Source organism: Aplidium turbinatum, chromosome 16 (assembly GCF_918807975.1).
Source record: "Aplidium turbinatum chromosome 16, kaAplTurb1.1, whole genome shotgun sequence".
Classification (NCBI taxonomy): domain Eukaryota; kingdom Metazoa; phylum Chordata; class Ascidiacea; order Aplousobranchia; family Polyclinidae; genus Aplidium; species Aplidium turbinatum.
This window is the reverse complement of record NC_137487.1, coordinates 10103500-10129712: the sequence shown is the minus strand read 5'-3', so window position 1 is coordinate 10129712 and position 26213 is coordinate 10103500. Positions and strand designations below refer to the sequence as shown.

Sequence of the window (26213 nt, the reverse complement as noted above, 5' to 3'; positions counted from 1 at the left end):
AATCTTTCTCACTTGCGTTCTGGGGATTTGATTTTTCTTGCTCGAATTTGCTCTCTCTTGCCCCAAGTGTCGGAGTAGGTTCTGGAAGACCCCGACTCAAATCTAATCAAGTAACGACAGCATCAAGAGTAAGACAAAGGGGACCTCGTCCTCTCGAAAAAAAAAAGTTTCTCTGGAACAGGGTGATCTCAATCTTCTTTTTCGACGCTATATCAACATTAAAAACCGTATGGTTGACGTACTTTGTGCGCAGATGATCAACGTTTCTTGGACCTGGATCGCTTCGTTTGTGCGTTTTAGTAGCGGTGGAAGTTTGAGGATATTGTCTCCTCTGGGGACTGGTAAGGTCCGACGGGTAGAAGGATTGAGGAGAAGATCTATCCTGACTCTTCAAGATGGGAGACACTGGATTGTGATGGTGACTCCCTGGAAGAAAGAAGAAATTCAGTTGACCTGGACCAAAAGAAAATCACAATATATTGGAGAAAAATTACCTGCAACCAGAAAGTTTAAGATCTTTTTCGGGATTCTGCTGAGAGGCAGAGTATGGAAGAAAGAAGGACTTTCTCGATCTGAAGAGTTGAGATCTTAAGCGAGAGGAGGAAAGGTACAGTGAAAAATGTAGGTCAAAAAGTCAAATAGAACTCAATTTAACAACAAAAACTGAAACCGCTGAGAATAAAGTGGAAAGGAAATATGAGCAAAGAAGATTTGATCCTCCCAAGACTTGGTAATCGATAGTAAAAACAAAGGTGTGGTTACAATTTTATACTTCACAGTGTAGATTCAAACGATCTGTTATAGCCTGATGCTGCGGATTCTTTTTGGCAATATCAAATTACACTAGCTTTCGGAACACAGTTCCCTAGTCATGTGCTATGACGAATGGTGTTGAAGTCAGTGAGTGGTTTTTTAAAATGGCTCTTTGTTTTAGCTTTCAGGCTATAGTTTTTTTTTAGCAAGCTAAAATACTAAATTCATAGCTTGTTTTAGCAAGCTAAAACAAAGAGCCATTTTAAAAAACCACTCACTGACTTCAACACCATTCGTCATAGCACATGACTAGGGAACTGTGTTCCGAAAGCTAGTGTAATTTGATCTTGCCAAAAAGAACCCGCAGCATCAGGCTATAACAGATCGTTTGAATCTACACTGTGAAGTAAGCAACGATCATGCTGCTAAAAGCGAAACTCATTCAACTATACAATTTTATAATTTTAAAAATAACATTCAAACTGCAGAAGCGAGAAATCATGCAACGAGCTAAAGCTTGCCATCCAACCACTGTCTCCGTTGGACCAGTTGCAAAATTTTGGTTCTACAACGTAAGAAATCAATCTTCAAGATGCTTCACATTACAAACAAGTCATAAATTCGCAACGGGTGAAATGTGCCCCAACTCACCAAAACTACTTCTGGTTCTGTGCGTGTCCCCGCTCGATTCCTCCCACGATTCGACGGCGCTGTCTACGCTGGGAGCGCCAGCTGGTCCGGGCCGAAACCCGCGATCTTTTTGGGGAAGCGAGGGGGCTAATATTGGTGTTGTGGGTTTTGATGTACTTGTGTGGTCAGAATATGGTGAATGGGTGCCCAAGGGTCCCATAGGTGGGGGCAAAATATCGTCCTCTGGATCGCTTAGTTCAGATATTGCCTCGTTCTAAAAATAAATGACATACACGTTTGTTTGAACAAATTATGTAACTACCATACCAAGCGAAAGTTGCCATTTTTAGATTGTTTCAACGTTGCTAGACCTTCAAGTGATGCAAAAAACGGCAACTTTTGCTATCTGCAACATAAACCTGTTCTATTGACAGAATTATAATGATAGCTGACACAAACAACGGTGGTGAAATCTTCACAATAGTTTCACATGAAATATCATTTCGAAACGAAGTTTAAATGCTAAACTGTTGAAAAGAAGACATGTTTGACGTCATTCAGAGCTTCTCACCGATAATGGATTCCCAGGGACGGTCAGAGGGCTGAACGGGGAGGTACGCAAGTCCTGCTGCTTTTGAGATTTCCCTTGTCGCGATGTGGGTCGCTTTGGACTTGGAATGTCTGAAAGTTGCCGCTTGATTTTCAGTGTGACCAACTCGCCAGCACTCTGCAGCAAGGAGATGGCTTCACTGAGTGGCTTGGCACGCAACGATATGTTGTTGATGGATAAGATCTTGTCTCCTTCGTGAATGGCTCCGGTTCTAGAGTAAAGGGAAAGCGATTCCAGTAACAAATCTTTCTAGAATCTAGATTCTAGATTAACGGAATATTGAAAACTATAACATTGGCAAACAAAAAAAAAACAAAAAAACTGTTAACTGTTGTCGCATAAAATCAGCTGACGACAGTCTGCTCTGATGGGTCCCGCTGGAGATTTCAAATGAAATTGAGTACGGTAGTAAAATATGAGGTTATTGAAACAACAATTAAGGATCGTGTTTCCGCTTGCGACCGATGTGCTGCACTCTCTGACATTGTACGTACCAATACGTATGTTACGTATGTTCACTTTAGTTTTACATGATAGACAAGCATGTCTAACCGGGGCTCTCACAACTCGGCTATGTAGCAGACAAAGCTAAGGTCGTGTTATCAGCTATTCCTTGCTAGTTTAACCTTGCAGCGAGTCCACCAGGAGTAAGGCCGGATATGACAATCGGATCAAACGGTTCTTCCGTGCCAGAGATGGTGATTCCAAGAGGACCACCATAGCGCTTCAACTCCACTGTGTAGGAAATCATGTTGCTGGATTCCGCGTCGTCTGCAAAGTGACGTCAGTGGCTGTTTATGATGTCAGTAGCTGTTTATGACATTGATCATGTTCCATTTAACTGGAGGATTGCTGCTAGCCATCAAATAGTTGATGCTGATCAAATGCGCAAACAAGATACCACACTACCACAGTGTTAATGAAAATCAAATGCAAAGTGAAGCTACAACAACAGCAAAACCAAATGCTTACGAAGAAAAGTTAGAGGGAAAAAACAACATTATTTGGGGATAAAAGACTCATACCCGAATTTTCCTCATCTTTTTGAATCTTCAACTGTACAACATCTTCCGCACTTGCAAGAAGAGCATGAACATCTTTTGGAGAACAATCATCCAGATTTACTCCATCAATAGCCAGCAGCCTGTCTCCTGCTTCCAAAGTTCCAGTCCGATGTGCAACAGATCCACGTTTGACCTCCGAGATCTTGAGAGTTGTGTTTGGGTATTGGCCACTAACTGGAAGAAAAAAAGTTTTCAGCACCAATAGAATTCCAGTAAAAGCGTTAACGCTGCAAAACAGTCGAACAAGTGTCTACCACTAATCGTGCCACATCACACACTCGACTACCGATGGCGTCAAATATACTGTTAGCAACAATTTAAGTGACAGAAAAAATAAGAGAAGGAAGACCGAAGAAAACATGGAAGACACTGTGAAGGATGACCTGAGAAAAAGAATTTTGAAAAGTGAACATGCCAACGCTAGAAAGAAATGGAGGAGTCACTGCAGTGCAGACAACTGGTTGACCATGATATTTCGGGATGAAGACCAGGCTTATTTGAAGCAAAATGGAGAGAGAGAGGAGTGCTAACGTGACACATTTAAACAAGAAAGACGTCATTGCACAAGGAGGACATCACTACTAAGGGTCTTGCTTCCCATTACACGATAACCTACACACCTCAGCATGACGGTTCCTGTTTCACTCACCACTGACGACAATGCCGACGTCCACGCCGCGTCGTTTAGGAACTTTAGCGTGAAATGTGCCACTGCTGGGAACCACTGACTCGGCCACGTCAAATTCAACCTCTAGAAGTGCCTACAAAAATAAATTCAACATCTGATGTACTGTAAATAGATGAGGTCCGTTTTTTCAACATAAAGATTATTCAATTTTCACAAATGAAAATAATTCACTGCGACAGTAATGCACTTCGACTGAAGACAAGAATGCGAAGTTTTTTACACCAATAGAGAAAAACTTCAAACTACACAAAACCACACTAAATGTAACTCCTACCCAGAGAGGAAATCAGTCGTTTTTTACATTGATTCAACGTCTAAATCAATGTAAAAAACTACTGATTTCTCTCCGGATGAGAATATTTCTTACTTGACCGAAGGAATAAGCGTCGGCAATGAGCTGATTGACCTCATCCACGGAACATTGGTCACAGGGGCACCCATTAATTGATAGCAGCCTATCACCAGCTTGTAGCACACCGCATCTGTATGATAACTATACTTAAAGTGTGTCGTTTGTTGTGAAGAAATGTGACGAAACTCAGAAAAATGCATCTTGATAATATTTTTCCATCAAACATGAGCGGGACACATGGAATGGTTAGGGTGTGTTTAACTTTAAGCAACAAAATAATGCTTTAAGGGATAGTGCAAAAAAGTCTGAACTTTTGAACCAAGACGCAAATATTAGACCAAACATGTCCGTATTTGTTCTTTTGGGTTTCTGGAAGTAGCCTAACAATTCAGAGGGGATGGCATGTTACAACCTTCCTAGCTGATAGTAAAAGGCTAAGCGTTCGCCAAAACAGCAAGCATGAAATATGAGAAACAATGATATTCATAAGTCAATGGAGACATACCTGTCTGCAGCCCTATCTGGTTCAATGTAGCCAATGAGAGGTGCGGAGTTTAAAATCTCGGTGGCAAAAACTCCTCCTTGGAGCTGAATCCCAAAATCGAGAAGAGGTGATGCGGATGTGACAAGATCGCATCCATCATCAGATGTCAGCAGCCGGACTTCCTGGATCTCAGTGTGGACGACTTGATTCCCACTCAAATAATCCGTGGACACAAGGGACACTGAGGAAAGAGAGGATGCTGTGTAAACGAACTCGTGGTAAAGTTGATGCCCGGCGAACAAGGGCATGAACTGAACGATGTGGTAACCAGACTTGGATAACAAGTTTGATTGAAAAAATTGTGTAAAATCAGAGCAGCACACGAAGACTCGGCGATTTTATCTCCAACTGCAATTAGAAAAGGCTAAGCATTCCTGGCCGTCCAAACCAGGTTGGAACGCTGCATACATTCAGATACCTATCTTGGTGAACAAGTGTGAAGAGTCTGTTTGTTGCGCACAAGTTCGAAGCTCTGTACAAGCGATTTTTTTCTTAGATGATTTATAAATGGAAAACTGTAGAGTGTAAATGTTAAGTGATGAAGAGAAAAGGACCTATGGCTAAATTGTGTCTTAGCTCCCCCCTCAAAAAAAACAAAAAAAACAGTGGCTTTCTAGCGTTTACCAAAAAAGAATATCTTTCACTGTTTTCAAGACTACATGAGCATTCAACAGCTTTAAACAAAAACCTTCTACAAAACTGAGATATTGATGTCAACAACACAGCCAACCATACCAAACAAAATGAGTGTGATTGGATTAAAAACACAATCGATAATAATAAATCCTTGCAAACGCCATGATGAGATAGAATAACAAGCATGCTTGCGTTTCGGTGTCACAAATTAGTAGCGGCAGAGGAAAATGAAATTACAACATGACATCTGCTCAGCATCTAATGCTTTTGCTATGGCTTCAATGTTTGGTTCCATAGATTAAAGTGAACAGTGAATTAAATCCTGTGGAGATAACCATGATACAACATCGATAAACCATGAATCGATGTGGAGTAGAAACAAAATTGAGGCATGCTTGTCGCTTGATGATTAAGTAGATTTGCTACAAATGTTTTTGCGGACATGAAATTATGAGTTAAACATTATAAATATTTCCAACGTCTGACCGTAGAGCTTTATGCTTAACAAGGAAATTGCGAGTGTATCAGACACGTTTACTGGGATTATTCACCAGATATGTTATTCAAAAGGGTCATATCTTCTGCTGTCACGAGATGTGCAAGTAATAAACTGCGTTTAATTCATACCTTCTTCGATCAGACACGGCTGACATCTTCAAAAGACCGATTGAGCTTCTTGAAGAAGTCAGTTGTATCTGACTGACGAAACGTCGGAATAAATGCATATTACCACCTACAGCATTTCGTAATGGTTTAGTTTAAGTTGCACCAGAAAAGAGTGCCATGCTTTAAAACTATGTTGAAAAGTAGCAACATAGCCAAAAGCCCACCAGCATCACTAAATCTTCTACTAAAAGTTTAAGAATTGGCCACTAAATTTTTTTAACATTTTAAAGAGATAATAAACGTTAGACGAATGAAAACATGGCGAAAAATTTTGTATTTTGGTGCAGAAGAAAACTATGCACTCCAAACCGTTACAAAAAAATAATTAAAAAGCAGGCCAGGAAGCATAAACCCAAACGTTAACCGAAGTGCAGTTCAGGTCATCACTGGCAAAGTCTGTATGTCACAGAGTGATCACCGGTACTGATGCAACTTTAAGGTTGTGCCAGGGGTAGGTAGGACAACCCATGATAACCTGTCTGAGATGCGTGTTCTGCAATGAAAGGGAAAATGGAAAACATAACAGGTCCATGGAAAGTGACGTGTTTCAATATGGTCGTGCGAACAAGCCATATGCGCATGCCACCCAGACAGTAAAATCCGACGAGAAAGATTTTGCTGGTTGAAGTTGGTGATTTACAGGAACAAGTCAGACCTGGTTCATAAAAGCACTCGTATGGCATCATTTCACGGTGTTTTGACAATACACCGATGCAAGAATCGACTTTTATGTACCAGGCCGCAATTACAATCGCACTTGTTAACGAAAACGATGAGGACTTGTTCCCATGAGCAGGCGACACAAGCAATCTTACTACTATGTTCACTTTTCATAGTCTTAAAGATGTCAGCCACCATCCCAGCGCCTTCGGACTCGGCAGGGTAAGCTAAGAGGAAGTACAGACAACGTTATGTCCAAAACGTGCGCTCGGTTACTCAGATGAAAAAGTTAATCGCTTTCAAAAGACAGCACTATATGCATAATAAGGCTTGTGTTCTAACTTCACAATATATTTTCGGTATTCCAACATAATAAATCGTTACACGACTTGGAATACAACAGTTACAACACCTCACAAGAATCAAAAGCTCTGCTTATTCGTGTAAAAGCCAACAAGCACTCAAGATTTTGGCATCGTCAACGTCAGCATGTACGACTGTACGTAGTTACAGCTGCATTTGTATTCGACGTATTGTCAGGTTGATGTCTTGTGTTGTTCCAGTGCAGTTTGCGTCAACCATCGTTGAAGTACAGTAAAACAATTTAGGCTAGACAGAGCCAAAATTGAACTATTGACCTGAGGTTAAGTGACGAACAATGCAGCATCAAGAATGAGATTTAAAAGATCACATTTTTTTACTTCTCACTCAAATGGCCAGGTGGTAAACCACTGGTGAAGCCAAAATACAGCCTGCGTTAGACATAGGAAGAATACTCTTCTACATTGCGCACATAGTCTAGGAAGTTATTACTCATTCGTTCCTAGCGCCTAAGAATGGTCTTTTGACACAGTTTCAACCGAATTGTTCGTTTAATGTTTGTTTGCTTTTATCACAAACGTAGTGCAACGAAGCTTTCGTTTGGCTTGAGATTCAAAATCACAAATATTTTTCGGGTCAACAATTGTCACGCAAACAAGCTTATAAAATGTTTCATACGTTGCACTAAAAATAGGTCTAGTGGACAGAAACGTCGATTCTTTTAATAGAAAATCCATATAAGCTTTCTAATAGCCCTGACCAGTGCCCCTTTTTAAGAAAACTTTACACTGCACAAAATAATTTTTTGTGCGCATTATAATTTTAAGGCTGGATTTGCAAAGAGGCGAGTGAATTTTTATTTTTAAATTTATAGCGTTGCAAGTGCGCGAGAATAAATTTTCACTGCGCAAATGACCCAGTGTTACTGCGCAATTAGAGGGAACACTGGCCCTGACGTTTGGAAGCTCTTTATCAGGCGCTGTTCATTATGGCTGCAAAAAAATAACATGTGTGAGTTACTTAAAATCAGGGCTGTGAACTCGGGCGAAAAATATACGACTCCGCCTCTTCGGCTTACAACTAGCCGACTTCGAACACGACAAAACCTCTCCAACTCCACAGCCCTGTTTAAACTTCAACATAAATTTGTCAATATTATTGCCGTGAAGACATTTTCTTGTCCCGCTTACTTGCGCTTGTACTGTACTTTCCACGCTGCATGCGCTTGCGAGCCCATCTGTTGCTTCCACGACCGAATGTAGAATTAGGGTTACCTGTTGGATGCCGGCCTGTGATTGGCCGCTGTAGGTTAAGCGCTGACGACATCGACTGTGCACTAGTTATAACTGGAGCGAACCGGTTATCTGTAGACAAATAAAAAAACAAATGTTTGTTATAATCCTAGCAAGCGGTTCAAACCGTTTCATTGGCACGAATTTCTTTCAGTGCAGAACGAGAAAGGAATACTTTATCTGGAAATGTTTCAGTGTAATGATAAAACGAGAAAATAAAGTTTTACTCCAAGTTCCAACAACTCAAAAACTTAAAGAACCGATTAAAAAGGTAGCAGCACGCAGCAGAATGTACAAACAAGAAAACCACGCAATCGTCGGCATATCAGCTCAGGAACTTTTATCCAGCAAATAAAATTGACTCTTTCTATATTGATTCAGCGCCTGTAAATGAAAAATTAATGCAAAAAGATATTAAAGGATGGCCACGTACGACTGTGTGGCTTGTAGGCAGAAGTTATGGCAAGATGAGAAACAGGCAGTATCTCCAACCGGACTTGATCGGAAGCTGAATTGAGCATCTCAGACGCTTCCCGGACACTCACTCCTCCGTTGTCCATGGATACATTGTCAATAGAGAGGATCTGATCTCCGATATGAAGCGCTCCACATCTAATGAGGAAAACAAATGCCAGAATAATATGAGGTAGTTATTATTATTATTGAAAAAGCACATTGTTCTACACAACAATGATGAAAGGAAAACGTGAATGATGATGTCACGTTTATAATTAAAAGAATAAATTTCTTTTCATAAGCATTTTTCTTCCTTAACAGATTGATTATGCTTGATCAGCCTGTGCCCTTCTTATAAACTCTCTCCATTCTGTTCTATCTTGTGTTCTTATGAGTAATTCCGGCACGCCTTTCAGTCCTATACTTTGCTGGATGCCAAAATATTTCCTTTTCAGTCGTCCTATAGTCCTTTCAGCATATATTTCATACAATGGCTCTGAGTAGTCATAAGCCCCGAGCCTTTCTATACTATAGTCGTGCCAGGATCACCCAGCTTGTTTTGCAAAGCCTGTTATGAACTTGTTAAGCCAGGGAAATAATTAAATGAGGGAGGATTACACGCCGCTGTAGCCATTGATGGCGCGTCCAATCCTAGCATACAGTCAACGAATAAGACATTCATGAGCAAACTAAACTTAGTTGACTTGAAGTTGATTCAACATTAGAAACGTTTAGATTCCATTTCAACTGGAAAAGGGTCTTGCGTGAATGTTTACGAAGCAGCTCTCACTACAGTAACTGAATGGAAACCTAGTTGGTGTTTGTTGATGAAACTTGCTGAGCACTGAAACCCGTATGCAACATTGGAACAGTTTTTGAAATCCTATTTTCATGAAAATTTGTCGACTTATGAAAACTTTACATTTGTTGCAAAGCTGGGTTAACTTGTGAAAAAGTTGTTTCGTAAAAAAACAGCTACGTGAAGGAAATACGTTCCGCCACAACAGGATGTGACGAATGTTAGAGTCTGGAGATACAGGGTTTAGCACTCATAACTTACTTTTAAGTTTCTCATACGTTTATGACAAACACGGCACCAAAGATGTTATGAAGAGTGACTGACACAGGCAGCCTGACGGGAACACAATGTTCAAAGTGCATCCAAAATCAAACTCATTAATAAGTAATTGCATAAGAGGATTAAAAAATCGCCATTGATTACATTCACAGGTTAAGAGTAAAGGCTTGAAATAAAAAAAAAGAAGAAATTGTATGAAAAGTAGCCATTTGGCTGATGGGCTTTAGCGTTGTTCTTAAATCGGATATCGTAACAAGGACCGTATGTTGCCAGACGCGCGCGATTTTAAATCACACTCAACCCAAATGGACAATATTAGTCACTCAACCTGTCCACATATGCGCAGTCCCTGCACAAGTACACGTCGTGCAGACGACAAAATCGCGCAATTTGATAGATTACTGATCTTTCTTGGTACGATGCCAAAACAACACAATGCGAATGGATCACAGACCCGACCAAAAGTTACAGGTTTTACATCGTTTTAACGTCTAGGGACATCGAAAAGTGAAAACGCATAACTTTTGCTGATTGGGAAAATAGGGGCGAAGATAAGCTGCTCCAGACAAGGAAATGTCACCCGAAAACACGGCTGGTTAGGTTTCTTAGTGGAACAGAAGTGTTTAGACGACAAATAAAAACCCCGACAGGAATGCACAAGCAGTGAAGTGGTTGTCAAAATAAACCAAGCCAAAAGAAACACGTTATCTGTAACAGATGCCAGTTTTATCAGAACGGTGATTGGCTATAATTGGCAAACGGCAAAAAAGAAGTTTCAATTTAACCAACCAAGTCAGCATACCGGTGTGCAGACGTTGAACCGATGTAAAAAAAAACTGATTTGTGGCCTGAGAAATTATATTTTCCATGCTATTCACCGTCAACAGACGCCTAGCAAGACAGGAATGGATTGTTTTCGCACAAAGTGTAACAAGAACAAGATTGATAACAGGGCCAGCCATAAAATTGCATTAATTCAACGCCTGCAGATGTTGGATCAATGTAACACAAAACTGATTTGTAAACTAGGTTAAACCTTCCTGATAGAACAACGCAAACCTGTGACGTCACCCTCATACAAGCATGAGTCAAGCAAACCGAAAAGATCAAAGCTCTCTTTCCTTTCAAGCTCGTGTCGATCATTGGCCGCTTGGTAGTTGCAAGCGAACCTCATTATCGCTCATCGCACCACACCGATGAGGCATTCCATTATAATTCAACAAATCCAAATAACCACTAAGTCTTCAATTTTGATGACTAAAGCATATGTCATAGTATGTGAAAAATGCATCTCAGCAAAAAAAAAATTTTGAAAATCGGACAAGCGGTTTTCGAGATATCGCGTTCTGAAGTTTTGTGGCTGTCACTAGGTGGCGCTGTTGATGTTCCCAATGTTTTTTGATTTTAGGGTTATATTTGAAGTAGAAAGTCGGTTGAAGTGTCTATTCCACCATTTTTCATGATGCAGAATTCAAAAATGATGTCAATTTTTGTCTACAAGAATTAGCTAAGGAGTTGTGTGGCATTTAAAAAAATTTGGGGGACCAAATGCCAACCCCCAAATTTCCATGTGGGTAACAAGATATCCCAAAATTTTTTTTTGTTCTTTAAAGTTTCTTGCGTATACTTCATGATAATATACTGTTTATTATGAGACTTTTATCCTTTTTGCACAATGCAACCTTTTATCAAAGACTTGCATGAGAAGTTATATGATCTATTAATGCAATATTTGAATGATGCGTGCTTATGATGTCACAATAACAACTTACGGATTTTCCCAAAAAACTTTTTTCATTGTGAAAATTGCTCAGGAAAACCAGCCCTTGTTTCAAAATTGCAGTCAAATTTTGTTTTCCTGGGCAATTTTCACAATAAAAAAAAGTTTTTTGGGGAAATCTGTAATTTATTATTGTGACATCATAAGCAAGCATGCAAAGAAACTGATTTGTGGCAAATGTTCAAGTGGCAAGTGTTGATAGTAATGTTTAATCTACAAACGCAGTACAATACTTGGAACTTATAATTTAGCATACTGTATGTTTGATAGTTGTTATAAAAGAACGTATATAGAGTAGTTAGAGGTAATTTTCATAATTCATTTTCTTGATAAGCAAGCATCATTCAAATATTGCATTAATAGGTCTTTGATATAAGATTGCATTGTGCAAAAAGGACAAAAGTCTCATAAAAAAATATTATACTATCATGAAGTATATGCAAGAAACTTTCAAGAACAGAATTTTTTTCAGGGTTATCTCGTTGCCCACATGACAGTTTGAGGGTTGGCATTTGGTCTCCCAAATTTTTTAAAATGTCCCATAACTCCTTAGCTAATACTTTTAGACTAAAATTGAGACCATTTTTGAATTCTGCATTATGAAAAATGGTGGAATAGACACTTTAATTAACTTTCTACCCCAAATATAACCCTAAAATCAAAAAACATTGGGAACATCAACAGCGCCACCTAGTGACAGCAACAAAATTTCAAAACGCGATATCTCAAAAACCACTTCTCCGATTTTCAAATTTTTTTTTTTGTTCAAGTTTAAATTTTGAAAACAACAAAATATATCAAAACCAACACCTTTTGAAACCTAGTGGTTACATTTCTTTCTAAAATTTGTTGAATTATAATGGAATGCCTCCGATGTGAACTCTACGTTTATGAATATTATTTCAGGGTTGCCAGATAGTGCTTCTTCCTAAAACCTTTTTGCAGTCTTAAAAAGTATGATTTTTCCTGTTTAGCTGTGTGCTTATTTGCAGTGGTAACTATGAAATCGTGTGAAAACCCGTATATATGCTCGTCTATGTAAAGAAGGGAGCGTTCTTCCTGGCCATCAGCACAAGGCTGAGTACTCATCAGTACATATCTACGGTATCATTTATGAAACTCAACCTTTGAACTAAAGTTATGGCAGCAATGGTCAAACTAAATACAGCCAGCAAAGGTAAACATGTTTGGCGAGGTAGAAACGACGTAAAAATGGTACCTTACACTAGCTTGGAAATTAAGCTGGTAGACTTCCACACATAATATGAAAAGAAAAAGTCAGAACAGTAAAACCGTGGTGAGTAAAACCAATTTCCTCTAAAATGAACAGTTTGTTCACAAATAACAAAATACTGCGGAGATAAAGAGCACTGACAATGCCAGATATTAATTTAAGAACCAGCGCTGATGGTTTGTACTGCAACAGTGACGTGGTGAACTGGATAGTGCTCATCATCTCTTGAGTTGTAGAGGTGGGTTCGATACCCCGTCGGGTCAATTAAAAAGTTTTTTCAATCCGGCATTGAATTTTATTTCTGCTAATCACTCAGCTTTGATGAACAGGCATCGGTTGCATATCTCACAGTTTCGCTTAAATATTAAAGTAAATTGTTTGATTTAAAAAGCGCTGGAACAATACATCTTCGATGAATGAACCGCTACCTTTATAGTAAAGAAAATCACCGATGTTGTCAAGCTGAAAAATAAGTTGAATAATTTTGCCTTAAATTAAAAAAAGGTTCATTTGAAATGTTCAAATACTGTTCTTAAACATTATCCTACCGGTCAGCTATGCTTGCTGGCTTGACTCGATCGATGCAAAGTACGGACTTCTTTCGATGTGTCGACTTTGTCAATGTAATCCCAAGTTCAGTGCCAGGCGTCTTTAAAACTTCCACCCGCAATGGACCAGATGCGTTGGCGACCGCGTCTGAAAGCCACAAACCCAGGCTAACAAGCAGCAGGGCACAAAAATTTCGTACATTTGTCATTTTCTCGTTTAGCAAACTGCCACTTGTAGGTCTAGAGCAGTGGTTTCAACCAGGGTTCCGCAAGTTTACATTCAAATCCGAGAGTCTATTTTATTATTATATGCATATTGTTTAATATAATCAAATATTGATTAGGTTTGCCACTATTAATAAATTTGCTACACTTTAACACGTTCGCTGCGATCCGAATTTTCGTTGTTTTCTTGTGGTGCGATTACCTTTAACTTTCTGCTTTCCCGCCAAATTTCGTCGATATGTTTTCTTCGCTTCAAGGAGTATTTTAATTTAATTTTATTAATCAAATGATGCTTTTTGCATAAGGCAATTAAATTATTGAACAGGGGTTCCTCGAGCTTTTGGAATGTTTTATTGGGTTCCGTTTCACCAAAAAGGTTGAAAACCACTGCTCTAAAGTGATATTAAAACAATGTAAAAACGGTAACATTGAACGAAATATATAATAAATAGTAACTAGAACAATAATACCATCATTTATATAGCGTCACAGCCATCATAAAAAGCTTCCAGGCGCTATACAAAAAAAAATAGCAAAAAAAAAACGCAAAGTACTACAATTGTCTAGAAGTTGTAAAAAAAAAAAAAAAAACAAGCTAAAAACGATACCATCCACTTACCCATAACAGAAACATCATACTCTATTGTAAATATAGCATCTTGGTCGCATTGCATGATCGTGCTGGTGGCTTGTTCCAGACAAAAAGATTTTATCTGTGTGCCGCCCACCGCTAAAATACGGTCTCCTGTTTTCAAGCTGCCTTCCCTGAAAAAAACACTTCTTGTTACATCAAGGTTGCAAAGACGTCAAATGAACGCAAACAAACGTTGGTTTCATGTAGTAATAAGCGTTGTTTCTAGTAATGGAAAATTTCCAACAGCTAAACAGACGGTTTAGAGCCAAAAGTAAATAACAGTCTAGCATGGTCGTAGTAAAGAATGAATTACAAGAAAACATGAAAAGCAAGCAAAATTAAACTATGACAATCGTAATTGAGATTGTAGCTATCTTTTCGTCAGCTCACGATGTACGGTAATTCATAGTAACATCGAGAAACAGGGCAATAGAACACACTAGTATTTATCAATTATCATATTACCGTACACCAGGAAACGTTGTTTGGTGCCACAAATTATAACGAATGGGTGATTGGATGTTAGCCTTCAACTAAGAAGCCGAGTAGGTGCATTGTGACAATCAGTGGTCTGACAAACTGAACCATTTTCACTTCATTCAGACAGTGCGCCAGCCAAGCAGCAAAACGCAGATTAACACGCCACAAAACAACAGCTCAGACAAACCTGTCGGCCGGAGAACCACTTCTAACGTGGGTGACGACTAAAGGCCTTGATTTGGAGTGTTGCTCGTGGCCCCCACCTCTTAACACAAAGCCAAAAGACCCGGCCTCTTTATTTAAGGATATATCTGTAGCTTTTTGAATGATAATCGACGTTTGAACAGCTGAAATAAAACCGTAAAAGTGAGTGAAAAAGCAAAATTCAAAGCAAGATACCACAAGTTTGTTGGAAAAAGGACGATGTGTTGCACAATTTGTTTCAAAAATGTGCTTTAAAGAACTTATATGTAAGCATGACCAAATGACCATACTAGTAGCCATGATGTAAGTAAAGTTGGAACAACTAAATTACTACAGATACAAGTGAGAAAGAGAAGACAATAGGTTTTTACGTATTCCTTTCAGAAGAATTATTAAAAAATAGATGAGGTGTACGTACTTGTGGGAGGAAGATGATATTCGATTTCCAAGCTAACTTTTTCGTCGATGTTTTTCAACAAACTGATAATTTCACCATGCTTCAGCTTTGAGGTTCTGATACCATTCACTGCAGTAATAAAGTCCCCAACTTGCAATTGGTCACTCCTGTTGAACAGAAGCGCGCTATCTCATAAAGAAGTAAATCAATGGACTCACTATGTGCCCTTGATGAACGCCAAGACAATGTAGCCATTTTATACACAAGTGATCGGTATCACTATTCTCTATATAAGGCGTGATTAATTATTATTATTGACTTACTTTGCAGCAATACCGGTGCTTCTTAAATTCGAAACCCGAGGCCTTCCTTCTTTATCTGCTCCTCCTGATATAGTGAGCCCCATCACACATCCATCCACCTTCATCAGGTTGACAATGCAAGTGCCCTTCTCTTCCTCTGATTTGAAAGCAAGTTAAAATATCAATCAACGAAAATAACATAGAAAAATAAAAATAAAAGTTCTTTTTGTGCTGGTTGAAACAAGGCGATAGCATTTCTGGTCAAAACACTGCCAAATCGGGGATCAAACTATAAAAATCTTGATTATCCAAAAGTTAAAAAACAACTTTCTGGAATTCAAACAATAGTAATCACGGACTGATACAGCAAGCACTTTGTGCAATACAAAGCACTTTAATGAAAGAGATTTATACTTTCATTTTCTTAACCGAGCGACACAATTCCCCATGGTACATCGTGCATCGATAGACAGTATCGTTTCCCTAACATAAAGACATGATTAAGTAATCAATTGTACCGGGTATTTCTTCGACTCTCGCAGGCACCAACTGCAAATCGTCCTCCACCACCGGCCCATGTCGTCGCCCTGAAAAGAAATATTTGACAGATAATTAAAACAACTTACAGAATGTTAATAGACCTCATAGTGCATGCAAAAGCTAAGAGCACCCGGCTTGGGCACCACTGGTATAGAAAGATCGTTTTGATAAATGACTTTGCTTATTCCGTTCAAAGAGCATACAAAATTAACGCCTGCAAATGAGTTCATTTCCCTTAGTGACTTCAGCAATGCTACGGAGTGGAAACAGTATACTGAACTACGCATGCCTTGATTTATGTGACGTAATGTCCAAAGCGAGTCTATTCTTTAAGAAACTGCTGGCGGTTAGGTTCAAAGACAACACCGAAAATAAACGTTTTGAAATAGTTGCAAACGCTACAAAACGCCAACCATTGGCTTGTGACAGTACGGTATAAACAAAAAAGACAGCAGCAAAGTGATATTTGTATATTTTCTTTGCATCAATATCACATCATCCTTCCTCACCATGACAACCTTGAAACTCGTAACTTGAACTGTCATGCTTAGGGTCTTTTCGTTTTCCAGCACACAACATCGACGCCATTGCTACATGCACTGATTCCACCTTACCACGCCTCTGCTAACTTAATTAACTGACCTCTGCTAGTTACGGAGTGTTGAACTAAAGTTGAAAAGCAAAATTTATGATCAAATTTATTCTTTAAGTAAATGCAATTGTATGAGAAAACATGGAGCTGAAGACTGGAATGCGTATGGCTGAGGCGACAACAATGCTCACTGCATACTGACATAGGCACAAAATGATAAAATAGATCGTTGTTCTATGGCTAGCAGCATCAACTGAGGTTGAAAGCCGCATAGTTGAGCTAGGCCGTCGCGCCTGCTTTCACCTGGCACCTAGCCCAAAATTTGACATCAGATCAACAATTTGTTGCGCAAAAAGAGCGAAAAACCCGTCCTAACCGCCATTTACGCGTTTATCTGATCATTATAATTGAGCTAAACACAACGAAGTTTCGAGCCAAAACGCGGAAGCAAAACGCATTACGTCAACTTATGCCGGGTGAGGGACATATCAACGTCAACCGAAAGGACAAAGTTGCAATGGCAACACTCAGTCCAGCAACCAAAAGTTGTTATTTCGTCTGGTGATGTTGAAACGAGGCAAAAATGATGAACTTTTGCTGGCTAATAAAGAGTAAATATTTTTTTAGAAAAATTCAAAGGTTTAGCATTTCATAGTTATAAATAAGTGTAACAGAGCATTTAAAGTTAACATATTTGTACACAAATACTGCAAACAACAAGAGTTACTTTAATCGTAAAGAGTAAGGTGAAAATGTTTCGTACAGGAAAGCCAAAACGATTCTACAACTATTGAAAGTCTAATATTCACCTTCGACTGAATTCACGTGGGCCAGTCATAAATTATCGCAACAGTGAAGCAGTTATTCATATCAATATTTCATGACTCGTTCGCATAACCGAGGAATATTATCGCGCATCTTATCACCTTTACCTACGTCCTACATACTATTTTAAACAAAAAATATTGCATTTTATCGGCCCTTAAGCACGTGGAATGCATTCATGGAAAAGACCAGTTCTAGCACCTCTTAGCTACAATATCAGTGTAATCTCATAAGGATGAACAATATTGCGGTTTCTGCGCTACACCAGTGACAACAATATGCCATTGGCATTACAATGTGACATACTGTACAAAGGTTCAGGTCAGTTAAACTACAATATTTCCAATAACTTGAGCGTGCGAACAAGATAAAGTGGATATCCTGCACCACTGAAGCGCGCATAGCGAGCACAATGACGTAGAGAGGTCAAAACACTGGCTCCTTTCGCTTCATCACAAGCTTAGTGAGCAACAACATGGAAAAGAATCAGCCATCTGACAAAAAATTGATACACTGCAATCATGTAACCTCAACTGACCCGGCAAGTTGCCAAATTCGTATTACTCATTCGAAACCTGGACAATTTTTTTTACTCTCATAAGTTAAGTTGTGAAGACAATTCGGTAACGGTAGACTTTCAATTGTATACAGCTCATAGAAGAAATAACACGATTCGTTTTATTAGATGAGAATGCTAAGTAGTTTGGAAAAGACGCTGATAATACCAACAACAAACAAGTAGCCCACAACATCCGCGCAATAATCTCTACACAGAAACTATGTCGTCTAAAAATGAACCCGATAAGCAGTTTGCTTTTGCAGTTTTTGCTTGGATTCAACGTTCAACAGCGTTGGAATGCTGTAAAGATAACCAAGTGGTCTTCAAAAGCAAGTCGCTTACTCATGCAAGCGACTGCGCTCGGCTTATGTCTAGTTACGGAAACCGACGACAACAAATTTAGCCAGAGCATCAGCCGAAAAAAGTCACATTTTTGAAGGATAGGCAGGTGGAGAATTTTCATAATTTCCAGTCTGAAGCCAACACATTCCTTTGCTCATTGCCATGAACTTTGTTTATTCATCAAAGACGAAGTATCGCTGGTAATGAGCACGGTCATAGAAGATCATCGAAACATCGCATTTGGAAATTTGGCAAGCAAGGTTGAAGAACGAGCTATAACACTTCTGCAGACATTAAAGTATTTGCTTGATCAAAAAGGCGATGAATTATGAGATTAGTTTCAAGATACAGCTGAACTGTGACGTCACCTGACAAAGCCGATACAGTTCTTGCACAGGTTGGCTTACGATAGATATCCATGGGATTACTTCGACATGGCATTGATCCCAGCCAATTGAAGTAGATTAAAAAACTCATTAAATTTGACGAAAAATAAGTGGCATTGACAATATTTTAATAAACCTGAAGGTTGATTGAGTATAGTCTCAGGCAAAAAGAGGACAACATAAGTCAAGGAGAGCAATGCAATAATAAAATGCTTGCAAATAAATCAAGACTACTCTGAAAGAAACTATATTTTTCAACATCATGGCCAACGAACACAGCTTTTATCACCACATATTTTTAGTACAAAAACTCCTTTAAATTAATTTTGATTACTTTAGAACGGTCGACGATTGTCCTGGGTATTTATATCGTAGATTTCAAGCTTTTCACCATGTCGCAATATAGGAAAAACACCACATCTCAAATTATGGCGCTTAAGATGTACGATACCCAATTACCCAATGATGTCCCTTATTAGGACACGTGTATACTGTATAGTTTTGTTGAGATTCAATTGCAGAAATTAAGCAATATTGAGCTAAATATCCGTAAAGATGGCGACCAGTTTTTTTTTTATTAGAATATATATCTGTTCTGCAATCACTCGGCGAAGACCTTACGCTACCATGCCCTAGATCTAATCATTAAATTCGACAGACTAATAACTCATACCACCTCAGAAACGAGATATTTCAAAATAACAAGAAATTTTAGTTACTTTTGGTGTTAAATGTGAAGACTACGATGCATCATGGCCATGGATGCATGTATTGTATATCGAAAGTGTAAACTACATAACGCGAATGCTGTAATTTGAATTTGGACACAGTCAACATGGGAGCATAATTTTTGTTGTTACAAAACGCTTTGGTTTTCAATTCGATTTGTCGCGCATAAATATTGATCACAGGCAGACTGTTAATCATTTGATTTTAGACGGTCTATGGACTGTAGCCTACTACCTGGTGGTTTCAAAAGAAATTACCAATTTGAGACTGTTTTTATTTTTTGCTGAACAAACCATTTCAGAAAACGAAAAAGTTTTACGTTGTGCTTAGAAATTACTTGTTAAATGTGTTTCGTTTGATGTTGTAGGAAAGATGCAATCTAAAAGCAATTAAAAATATTTAATGCAATTGCAGCCGCTGACGTATGTGATAGAAGATATCGTGTCTCTTTCATTAGGATGTGTGGCAACTAATAGAGAAAACCAGAAGCTGTCAATCGCATGGAAACAAAAGACACAATAATTTCTTAAACATAAACTAGGCGGAGAAAGTTTTCCGTACAACACAGACACTGTGTTCGGGCCAATATTTCAAAGGAAATCTAGAATTAAGCTGACTCACATTGGAAATGTTAAAACCAAAGGTCTTTTCTCACAGGAATACGCATGGCCAATTAATAACACTAAAAAACTCAGCAAACACTACGATATGTCGGAAAATCGGATCCAGCTAAAAAAAGGCATCAATTTTTATGTTTCCTCAACTTCAGCTCGCGCTGCACACTTTTTGCTATCACTAACTCCACCATTTTACAAAAACTGACCGCTAGTTTACTGAGTTTGGATGTATCATTATAGATGACTCTGAAAGGTATCCAGATACAATTTATCTGTCATGCTATGTCAACAAGCAAAAGTACAGCATAGGCCTGGATTATATAAATACGGTATCATAAGATATCGTTTGGCAAGAGGAAATCAATGAAGGCCGGATTACTTCCCATGTTAGATGTACAACAAGCTATTCGCGTTATAAATGTCAATCGGGAAGTGGTCAGCTAGTTTTTTTTTTTTTGTCGTATCCAGGCTTACACCTGGTGGTTGAAGATTTAGATTAAGTGGACGGGAAGGCAAGGAAGCCAATCTTCGTATCCACCTTCAGGCATGCCTTTAAGTGTCCTGCCAGAGACACAGCCGCATGCTCTTGAGCGGTGTCGAACCGGCGCTCTTTCGATTGCCGTTCCAAGGCTCTCAACACTCGGGTGACAAAGCGGTATATTTAGAAAAACAGTTCGGCTCTTTTCTGAAAATTTATTATAGAAGAAGAGCATCCTCATTTCAGAAAATTATGGCGGTTTGAAAATCCACTCTGAACATACCAATCGGGCACGCCTTGGTAAAAAGGCATTACAAGATGATAAACACCATAGCCGGGCTTATCATTCAGACAACATCGCGTCTTTTCCTTGCATTCCATCATGTTGTTACATCATCGTAAAACCTCTGTTGATGAAAGCTTTTCATTTTATTTTTGAGGAAACAGTCTAGCTGCTTACATAATGCGCATCTGTGTCTTATCAACCCGTTCATTTAATGCACTTCAAGTATGTACAAAGAACGAGATTTGAAAGTTAAAACCAAATCCCATTTTATGATACAAAAATTCACATTTCTTTCAAGAAACTTCAACAGCACTTTCGCTAGCTGGATTTACGCTTGCACTTCAGAAGCTGATTAAAAGATTTACATGTAAATATGACACGACGCCATAGAACTAAAAAGTAAAAATTGTAATTTTTGACACAAATGATTAAATTGCACAAAGCAACAACATAAAATGAGAATTTTCTTTTATCAAGAACAAATAGATTTAAAAAATCAAAACCAACCAACAAACTTTTGCAGAACACCAATTTATGTTCCTTTACCTTCGTAGTTGTTAAGAGAACAATCACTATGCCATGTCTTTCCTTGTAAACCAAACCCGCCAGAAGGGTGATCTTTCGGTCGAAGAGTATTTGATCGTTTCAATGAACTAGATTTGAGCGAATTGAAACGGGATTTCAAGCTAGAAGATTTTTTTTGGGAAGAGATGTTTCTTGTGTGATAGTCATAAGCATTTTCACTTCCTTGGTTATTTCCCATGCTAAACTCAACTTGAAACTAGCAGGAAGAGTAATGCCCTTTTGTTGTTTTACAATTGCAGAACAATTTTGCTGATTCTTGAGACAACAGAATAGGGTTTCTATTAATCTAGTCATAAAACATAACTCGTAAGAAAGAAACTACGACAAGCTGGAAATAAAATCAACAACCTGAAAAAAATTTCACTCGGTATTGTACACACGGTTGCGTAACTATGACCTAACCAATCTGAGTTTTCTTTTTGCAGAGACAATTAAATGCAGCACTTCTGATGACTGGTTGGTCCTGAAATACTGTTGCAAGTAAACCTTCTAGCATTTGAACCATCCATGCTAAAAAGAATCAACTATGAATTGAGTTCGTTGCTTGGGAAGCTTTATTTTAACCGCCGAAGCACTGACACAAATACAGATAGATCTGTTTAACTTGAACTTCTGAAACCTGATATTGACAGTTTACATAACACCTTCAACTGTAACAGTTTCTTTGCAGATTCAACTGATAGCAATACAGACTATTGCTAATTATCAGTTTTGAGCTCAAGCTTGCAAAGCTGCCGGCTGAACAACAGACACGATCACACACGACTGCAAATGCGAACTATTAGAAATTGAGCCGGATTATGCAGCCGCAATGTTCGGAGCACATTTTTTCGATTTCAAATCTCTCATGAGCTTCCCAGCTGATTGATTAATTACAGAATGCACATCAGGATTGCGAGCGTCTGTGCTGTGGGTGGGCTGAGGATGCGTTGTAATTATAGTTCAATCATAAGTGTTTGATTGCAACCACAGCCTTTTTATCTTTCTTGAAGGTCAAGTCCAAGTGACAGTTTTAAAAATTTTCATTATCGAACATTTTGAAGACGTTAAAAAAGTGTTTGAAACGCATATGTCATGTGTTAGCTGACGCCTAACCAGCCTGCAAGTCAAACTATTATACATTGATCCACCGTCTGCAGACGATGAATAAATGTAAAAAAAGTCTAATTTGCTGCTTAGGATAAGATTGAACGGTGCACCTGCACAGAATTTGCGCGCAAATCGAAAATTACAAACATTCTGGATCAATATCAACAAACCATTTATCATCACGAAGAGTTGATTAAAGCAATGGTTATCTCTAGCATCCGCCATCAGCCCATCATGCACTGTCGCAAGGACCTTATCCCAAAGTCAGCAACTTGAAGGAAAAAAAAATTCACATAAAATTGATTAAAATTACTATCAAATGTATTTGTCGCGCATATCTGATACATGAACCAAGCTCAATTCCTGCTGCATAACTTTATGCATTTTCAAAGATTTAAACTCTAATGTATGGGCTACCATGTGAGCTTTTAAACAGCTACGTTCTAATTTAGTTGTGACTGGCCAATCGATATCGTCGCAAACAGTTAATGGCGAACAAAATAGCCGACGTGAATGATTCTCTCCTTCTCATAAGTAGAATTGTTTAATTCACAGCCAATTGAAATGAAAAATACTCTTGTCATGTGTCTGTAGCTAAATATTACAACTGATCATAAATTTAGTAAGTACCATGGCTATCGACACTTATGTAGAAGTCAAGTGATTGCTGCGCAATGACGTTACGGCTTATAACGTACGCATATTGAAACTGTGAATAAAGATGACGATTTTTTTCAATGACCACTACTCACTGGCGCTTTATCATAAGAGGATTATATTGAGCAAAAATCTCGACAATATTTCGTGACAGGCGACGTGGGAACATAACTTGATGGAGAGATAACACGCTGCTTGAATATGCCAGTTTGCCATGTTTGGTATTCCAGAAAACGCGCAGCTGACCCCGAATACGAAACTCAGCTAATAATTTTGTCATTCTAAACCGATACGGGTGAACCGTTCTAGACAAGGTCATCATGGTTGGTGCATGTCAGTTAGCAGAAGAAGCACGAGACAAGAGTTGAGAAAAAAGTTGTCAGCGAGTGGAAATATCTTAGTGAAAGCACAACTGCAATCAATCATATGTCACATAGTACAAGCCGGGACTTTGGCAAGTGGTAAGTGACATGGTATCAATCAAGGCTGCTCAGACGTGTTTACTTCAGTCCCCATCAAATCTGCACACACCTGAGCCAATAGTGAAAGCTTACTAGTGATTGACTCATTATACCAATTAACAATGTAAATAATGATGTGAACTGTTATACACATCACAAAAACGCATAGTTTTATGTTATTTATTATAGCAAAAAATTTGAACAAACAATATATACAGAAGGAATTTAAATGATACCTTAGCAATTTATATACTAATGAAATCTTCCAAAAAAGTTTGAAAATAATTACATGAATTGAACATCAGCCAAGTCAACAAGTTGTAGCAGTAGTAGCACCCTTGTTTGAGTTGTAACAGCTTTTTAAATACCGGTACCAACAATTAAAAAGCCAAACTATTATATTACAGTGACTTCTAAAACACATGGTAATCAATCAATTTGTATCAGTTTTTTATTTTTTTGATATATATATACAAAAACAAAAAATGCATATATATTGCATATTCTGCTTTCTACTGATAAACTGCCTTTTCGAAATAAATATACAACAAACTAAGAAAACACTGCCACAGTGTTGAAATAGGAAAACTATAAAGCAACAAAATGAGAAACCATCCATGATCAAAAAAGAATTCTATAGCCTAATTATTTTGGCTTTTAACTATTGTTTATGCAGAAAAATTTAAAACAAAAGCACAAGACATCAGGCATTAAGTCATAAAATAATGCCTTTGTTCTTTTGGTGACTGCAAACAAGGATACAACATGATGTTGGAAATAGCAAACAGCTTTATTTTCAACGTTTTGTCAGTCAACATGACTGACTTCATCAAAAGAAAACTGTTTGTTCAGCAGCAAAATGGTATAACACAGAAACATACTGACAAAATGAATAAATTTGCAAGATACAAGTTTAAAAATATATATACAGAATTGCCACTCTGTTTGATTGACAACACAGATGACCTCTTAAGTGTCAAAATATCAAGAAACCTTGAATTAATGTAAGAAGAAGACAGAAGAAGTTGAAAATCAGCAAATTAGATTTTTTGTAGAACACAAAAGTTACTTTGACGTTGCCACAACCTATACCATTGGCCAGAGCTCTTCTATAAAAACAAACAATTCCCTTCCAGTTTGGAATTACACACAACATGTGATTTTGAACCTCAATCGTCATAGGCTACTGTGAGATGTGCAGTCTGAGTCTGACCATAGAAAGAGCTCAACCCCTTGTTCTCCTGGGCCATATCAAAATGGGCTTTTGCCTGAGGAATGAGGATGGGTTTCTTTTATGTCCGGTTTTCTTGCTCCATCAATTATTATTATGATGACTGTTCATCCACAATTCCACATCAATATTGGAACTGGCAAATTCAATCCACAGCACTTTTCCTTAGGCTGTCAATTATTATTACATGTGTGCTTCTCTTTGTTTTTGTTTTAGTTTTTGCTGTTTGTTCTTTGTGGCCGTGCTAACTACAGACTTAGCTATAGCCTGCTACATGATTTACTATTCAGGCACGTTTTAAACCTTGCAAGGTTTTGCCACCTTTCCCCGTTCATTAATGTGCTGGTAGGCCTATATCGACTGTTGTAGTTAGAACTATCTTTTTCGTTCTGGACGAGTTAATGACGAAAAATAAAATGAATGAACTTAAGCCACATTCTAGAATAAAAAAGTGAATAATTCTTCAGTTCAGCAGTTTTTTTGTTATCAAAATGAAATTACAAACAACATAAACTAAAAGCAGAAATTGCAATATGTGCAGATATGGATTATTCATGGCAACTCTGATCAATAAAAGTTCTTTGTTAAAAGCAAAGTCTAAGTGCTGAGTGCTTGGCAAGTTGTTGACAATTCATAGTTTTGAAATTTTTCTTAGCCACAGCAGACAACAACAGAACATTTTAAAAGTGTTCACACTTAAATGGCACTGTCTATCACGTAGTCTACTGTGAAAATGATGTTTAAAAGTGGAAGTATCTACAGAGTCAAAATAGTAAAATTTACTATGATGCTCCATTCTGCAACAATATTTATAATACCAATGAAGTAGTTTAACAAGATAGCTGAATTGATTAAGCACCCCACAATTGATTAAGAGCAAAAAAAAAAAACAGAACAAACAATGCTGGTTCGGCTCTCAGGGTGCGGGCTTGAGCCATGCATTTTGAGGACAGCTCTTCATTTGATGTCACCTAATAGATGAAATAATTCAGAAACATATAGAAATTTCACTATTTCTCAGTCACTGTATCAGTACCGTAGTTCAAAGCCTGCATAAATATGTAAAACTGCCAGAATTAAGCCTGCAAAGGAGCTTTTTCAGTCTGAAAATAAACATTCTTACAAAATTTAACTACAGTATTCCTATCCACTTACCTTGATATTCTGGAGAAGCTAGACAAGCTGGCCGTTTAAAGGGCATTCTGATAATTTAAGACAAAAAATATTTTATAAACTACCTACTAAACTTAAAACAATTCATTGAAGAACTTAAAATTGCAAT

The 26213-nt window shown here is 38.1% G+C and overlaps 1 protein-coding gene across 3 annotated transcripts in view; it reads right to left on the bottom strand.

The window, feature by feature from the left end:
- The window catches only part of LOC145785055 (glutamate receptor-interacting protein 2-like), a 28000-nt gene extending 1787 nt beyond the window's left edge, over nt 1–26213 (bottom strand). Inside the window, exons 1-19 of one of the 3 annotated variants that reach the window (XM_082596758.1) lie at nt 26087–26213; nt 16073–16141; nt 15576–15711; nt 15274–15419; nt 14839–14998; nt 14157–14302; nt 13313–13460; nt 8650–8828; nt 8115–8288; nt 6759–6830; nt 4603–4822; nt 4113–4227; nt 3707–3818; nt 3019–3231; nt 2620–2764; nt 1955–2204; nt 1405–1657; nt 243–426; nt 13–102 (exon numbers count right to left, since the gene is read on the bottom strand). In XM_082596758.1, the coding sequence (XP_082452884.1) occupies nt 13–102; nt 243–426; nt 1405–1657; nt 1955–2204; nt 2620–2764; nt 3019–3231; nt 3707–3818; nt 4113–4227; nt 4603–4822; nt 6759–6830; nt 8115–8288; nt 8650–8828; nt 13313–13460; nt 14157–14302; nt 14839–14998; nt 15274–15419; nt 15576–15711; nt 16073–16141; nt 26087–26132 (2858 nt within the window). In that variant the 5' untranslated portion in view covers nt 26133–26213. The remainder of the gene's footprint in view (nt 1–12; nt 103–242; nt 427–1404; nt 1658–1954; nt 2205–2619; nt 2765–3018; nt 3232–3706; nt 3819–4112; nt 4228–4602; nt 4823–6758; nt 6831–8114; nt 8289–8649; nt 8829–13312; nt 13461–14156; nt 14303–14838; nt 14999–15273; nt 15420–15575; nt 15712–16072; nt 16142–26086) is intronic. The other 2 variants (XM_082596760.1, XM_082596759.1) reach the window with 2 other exon arrangements.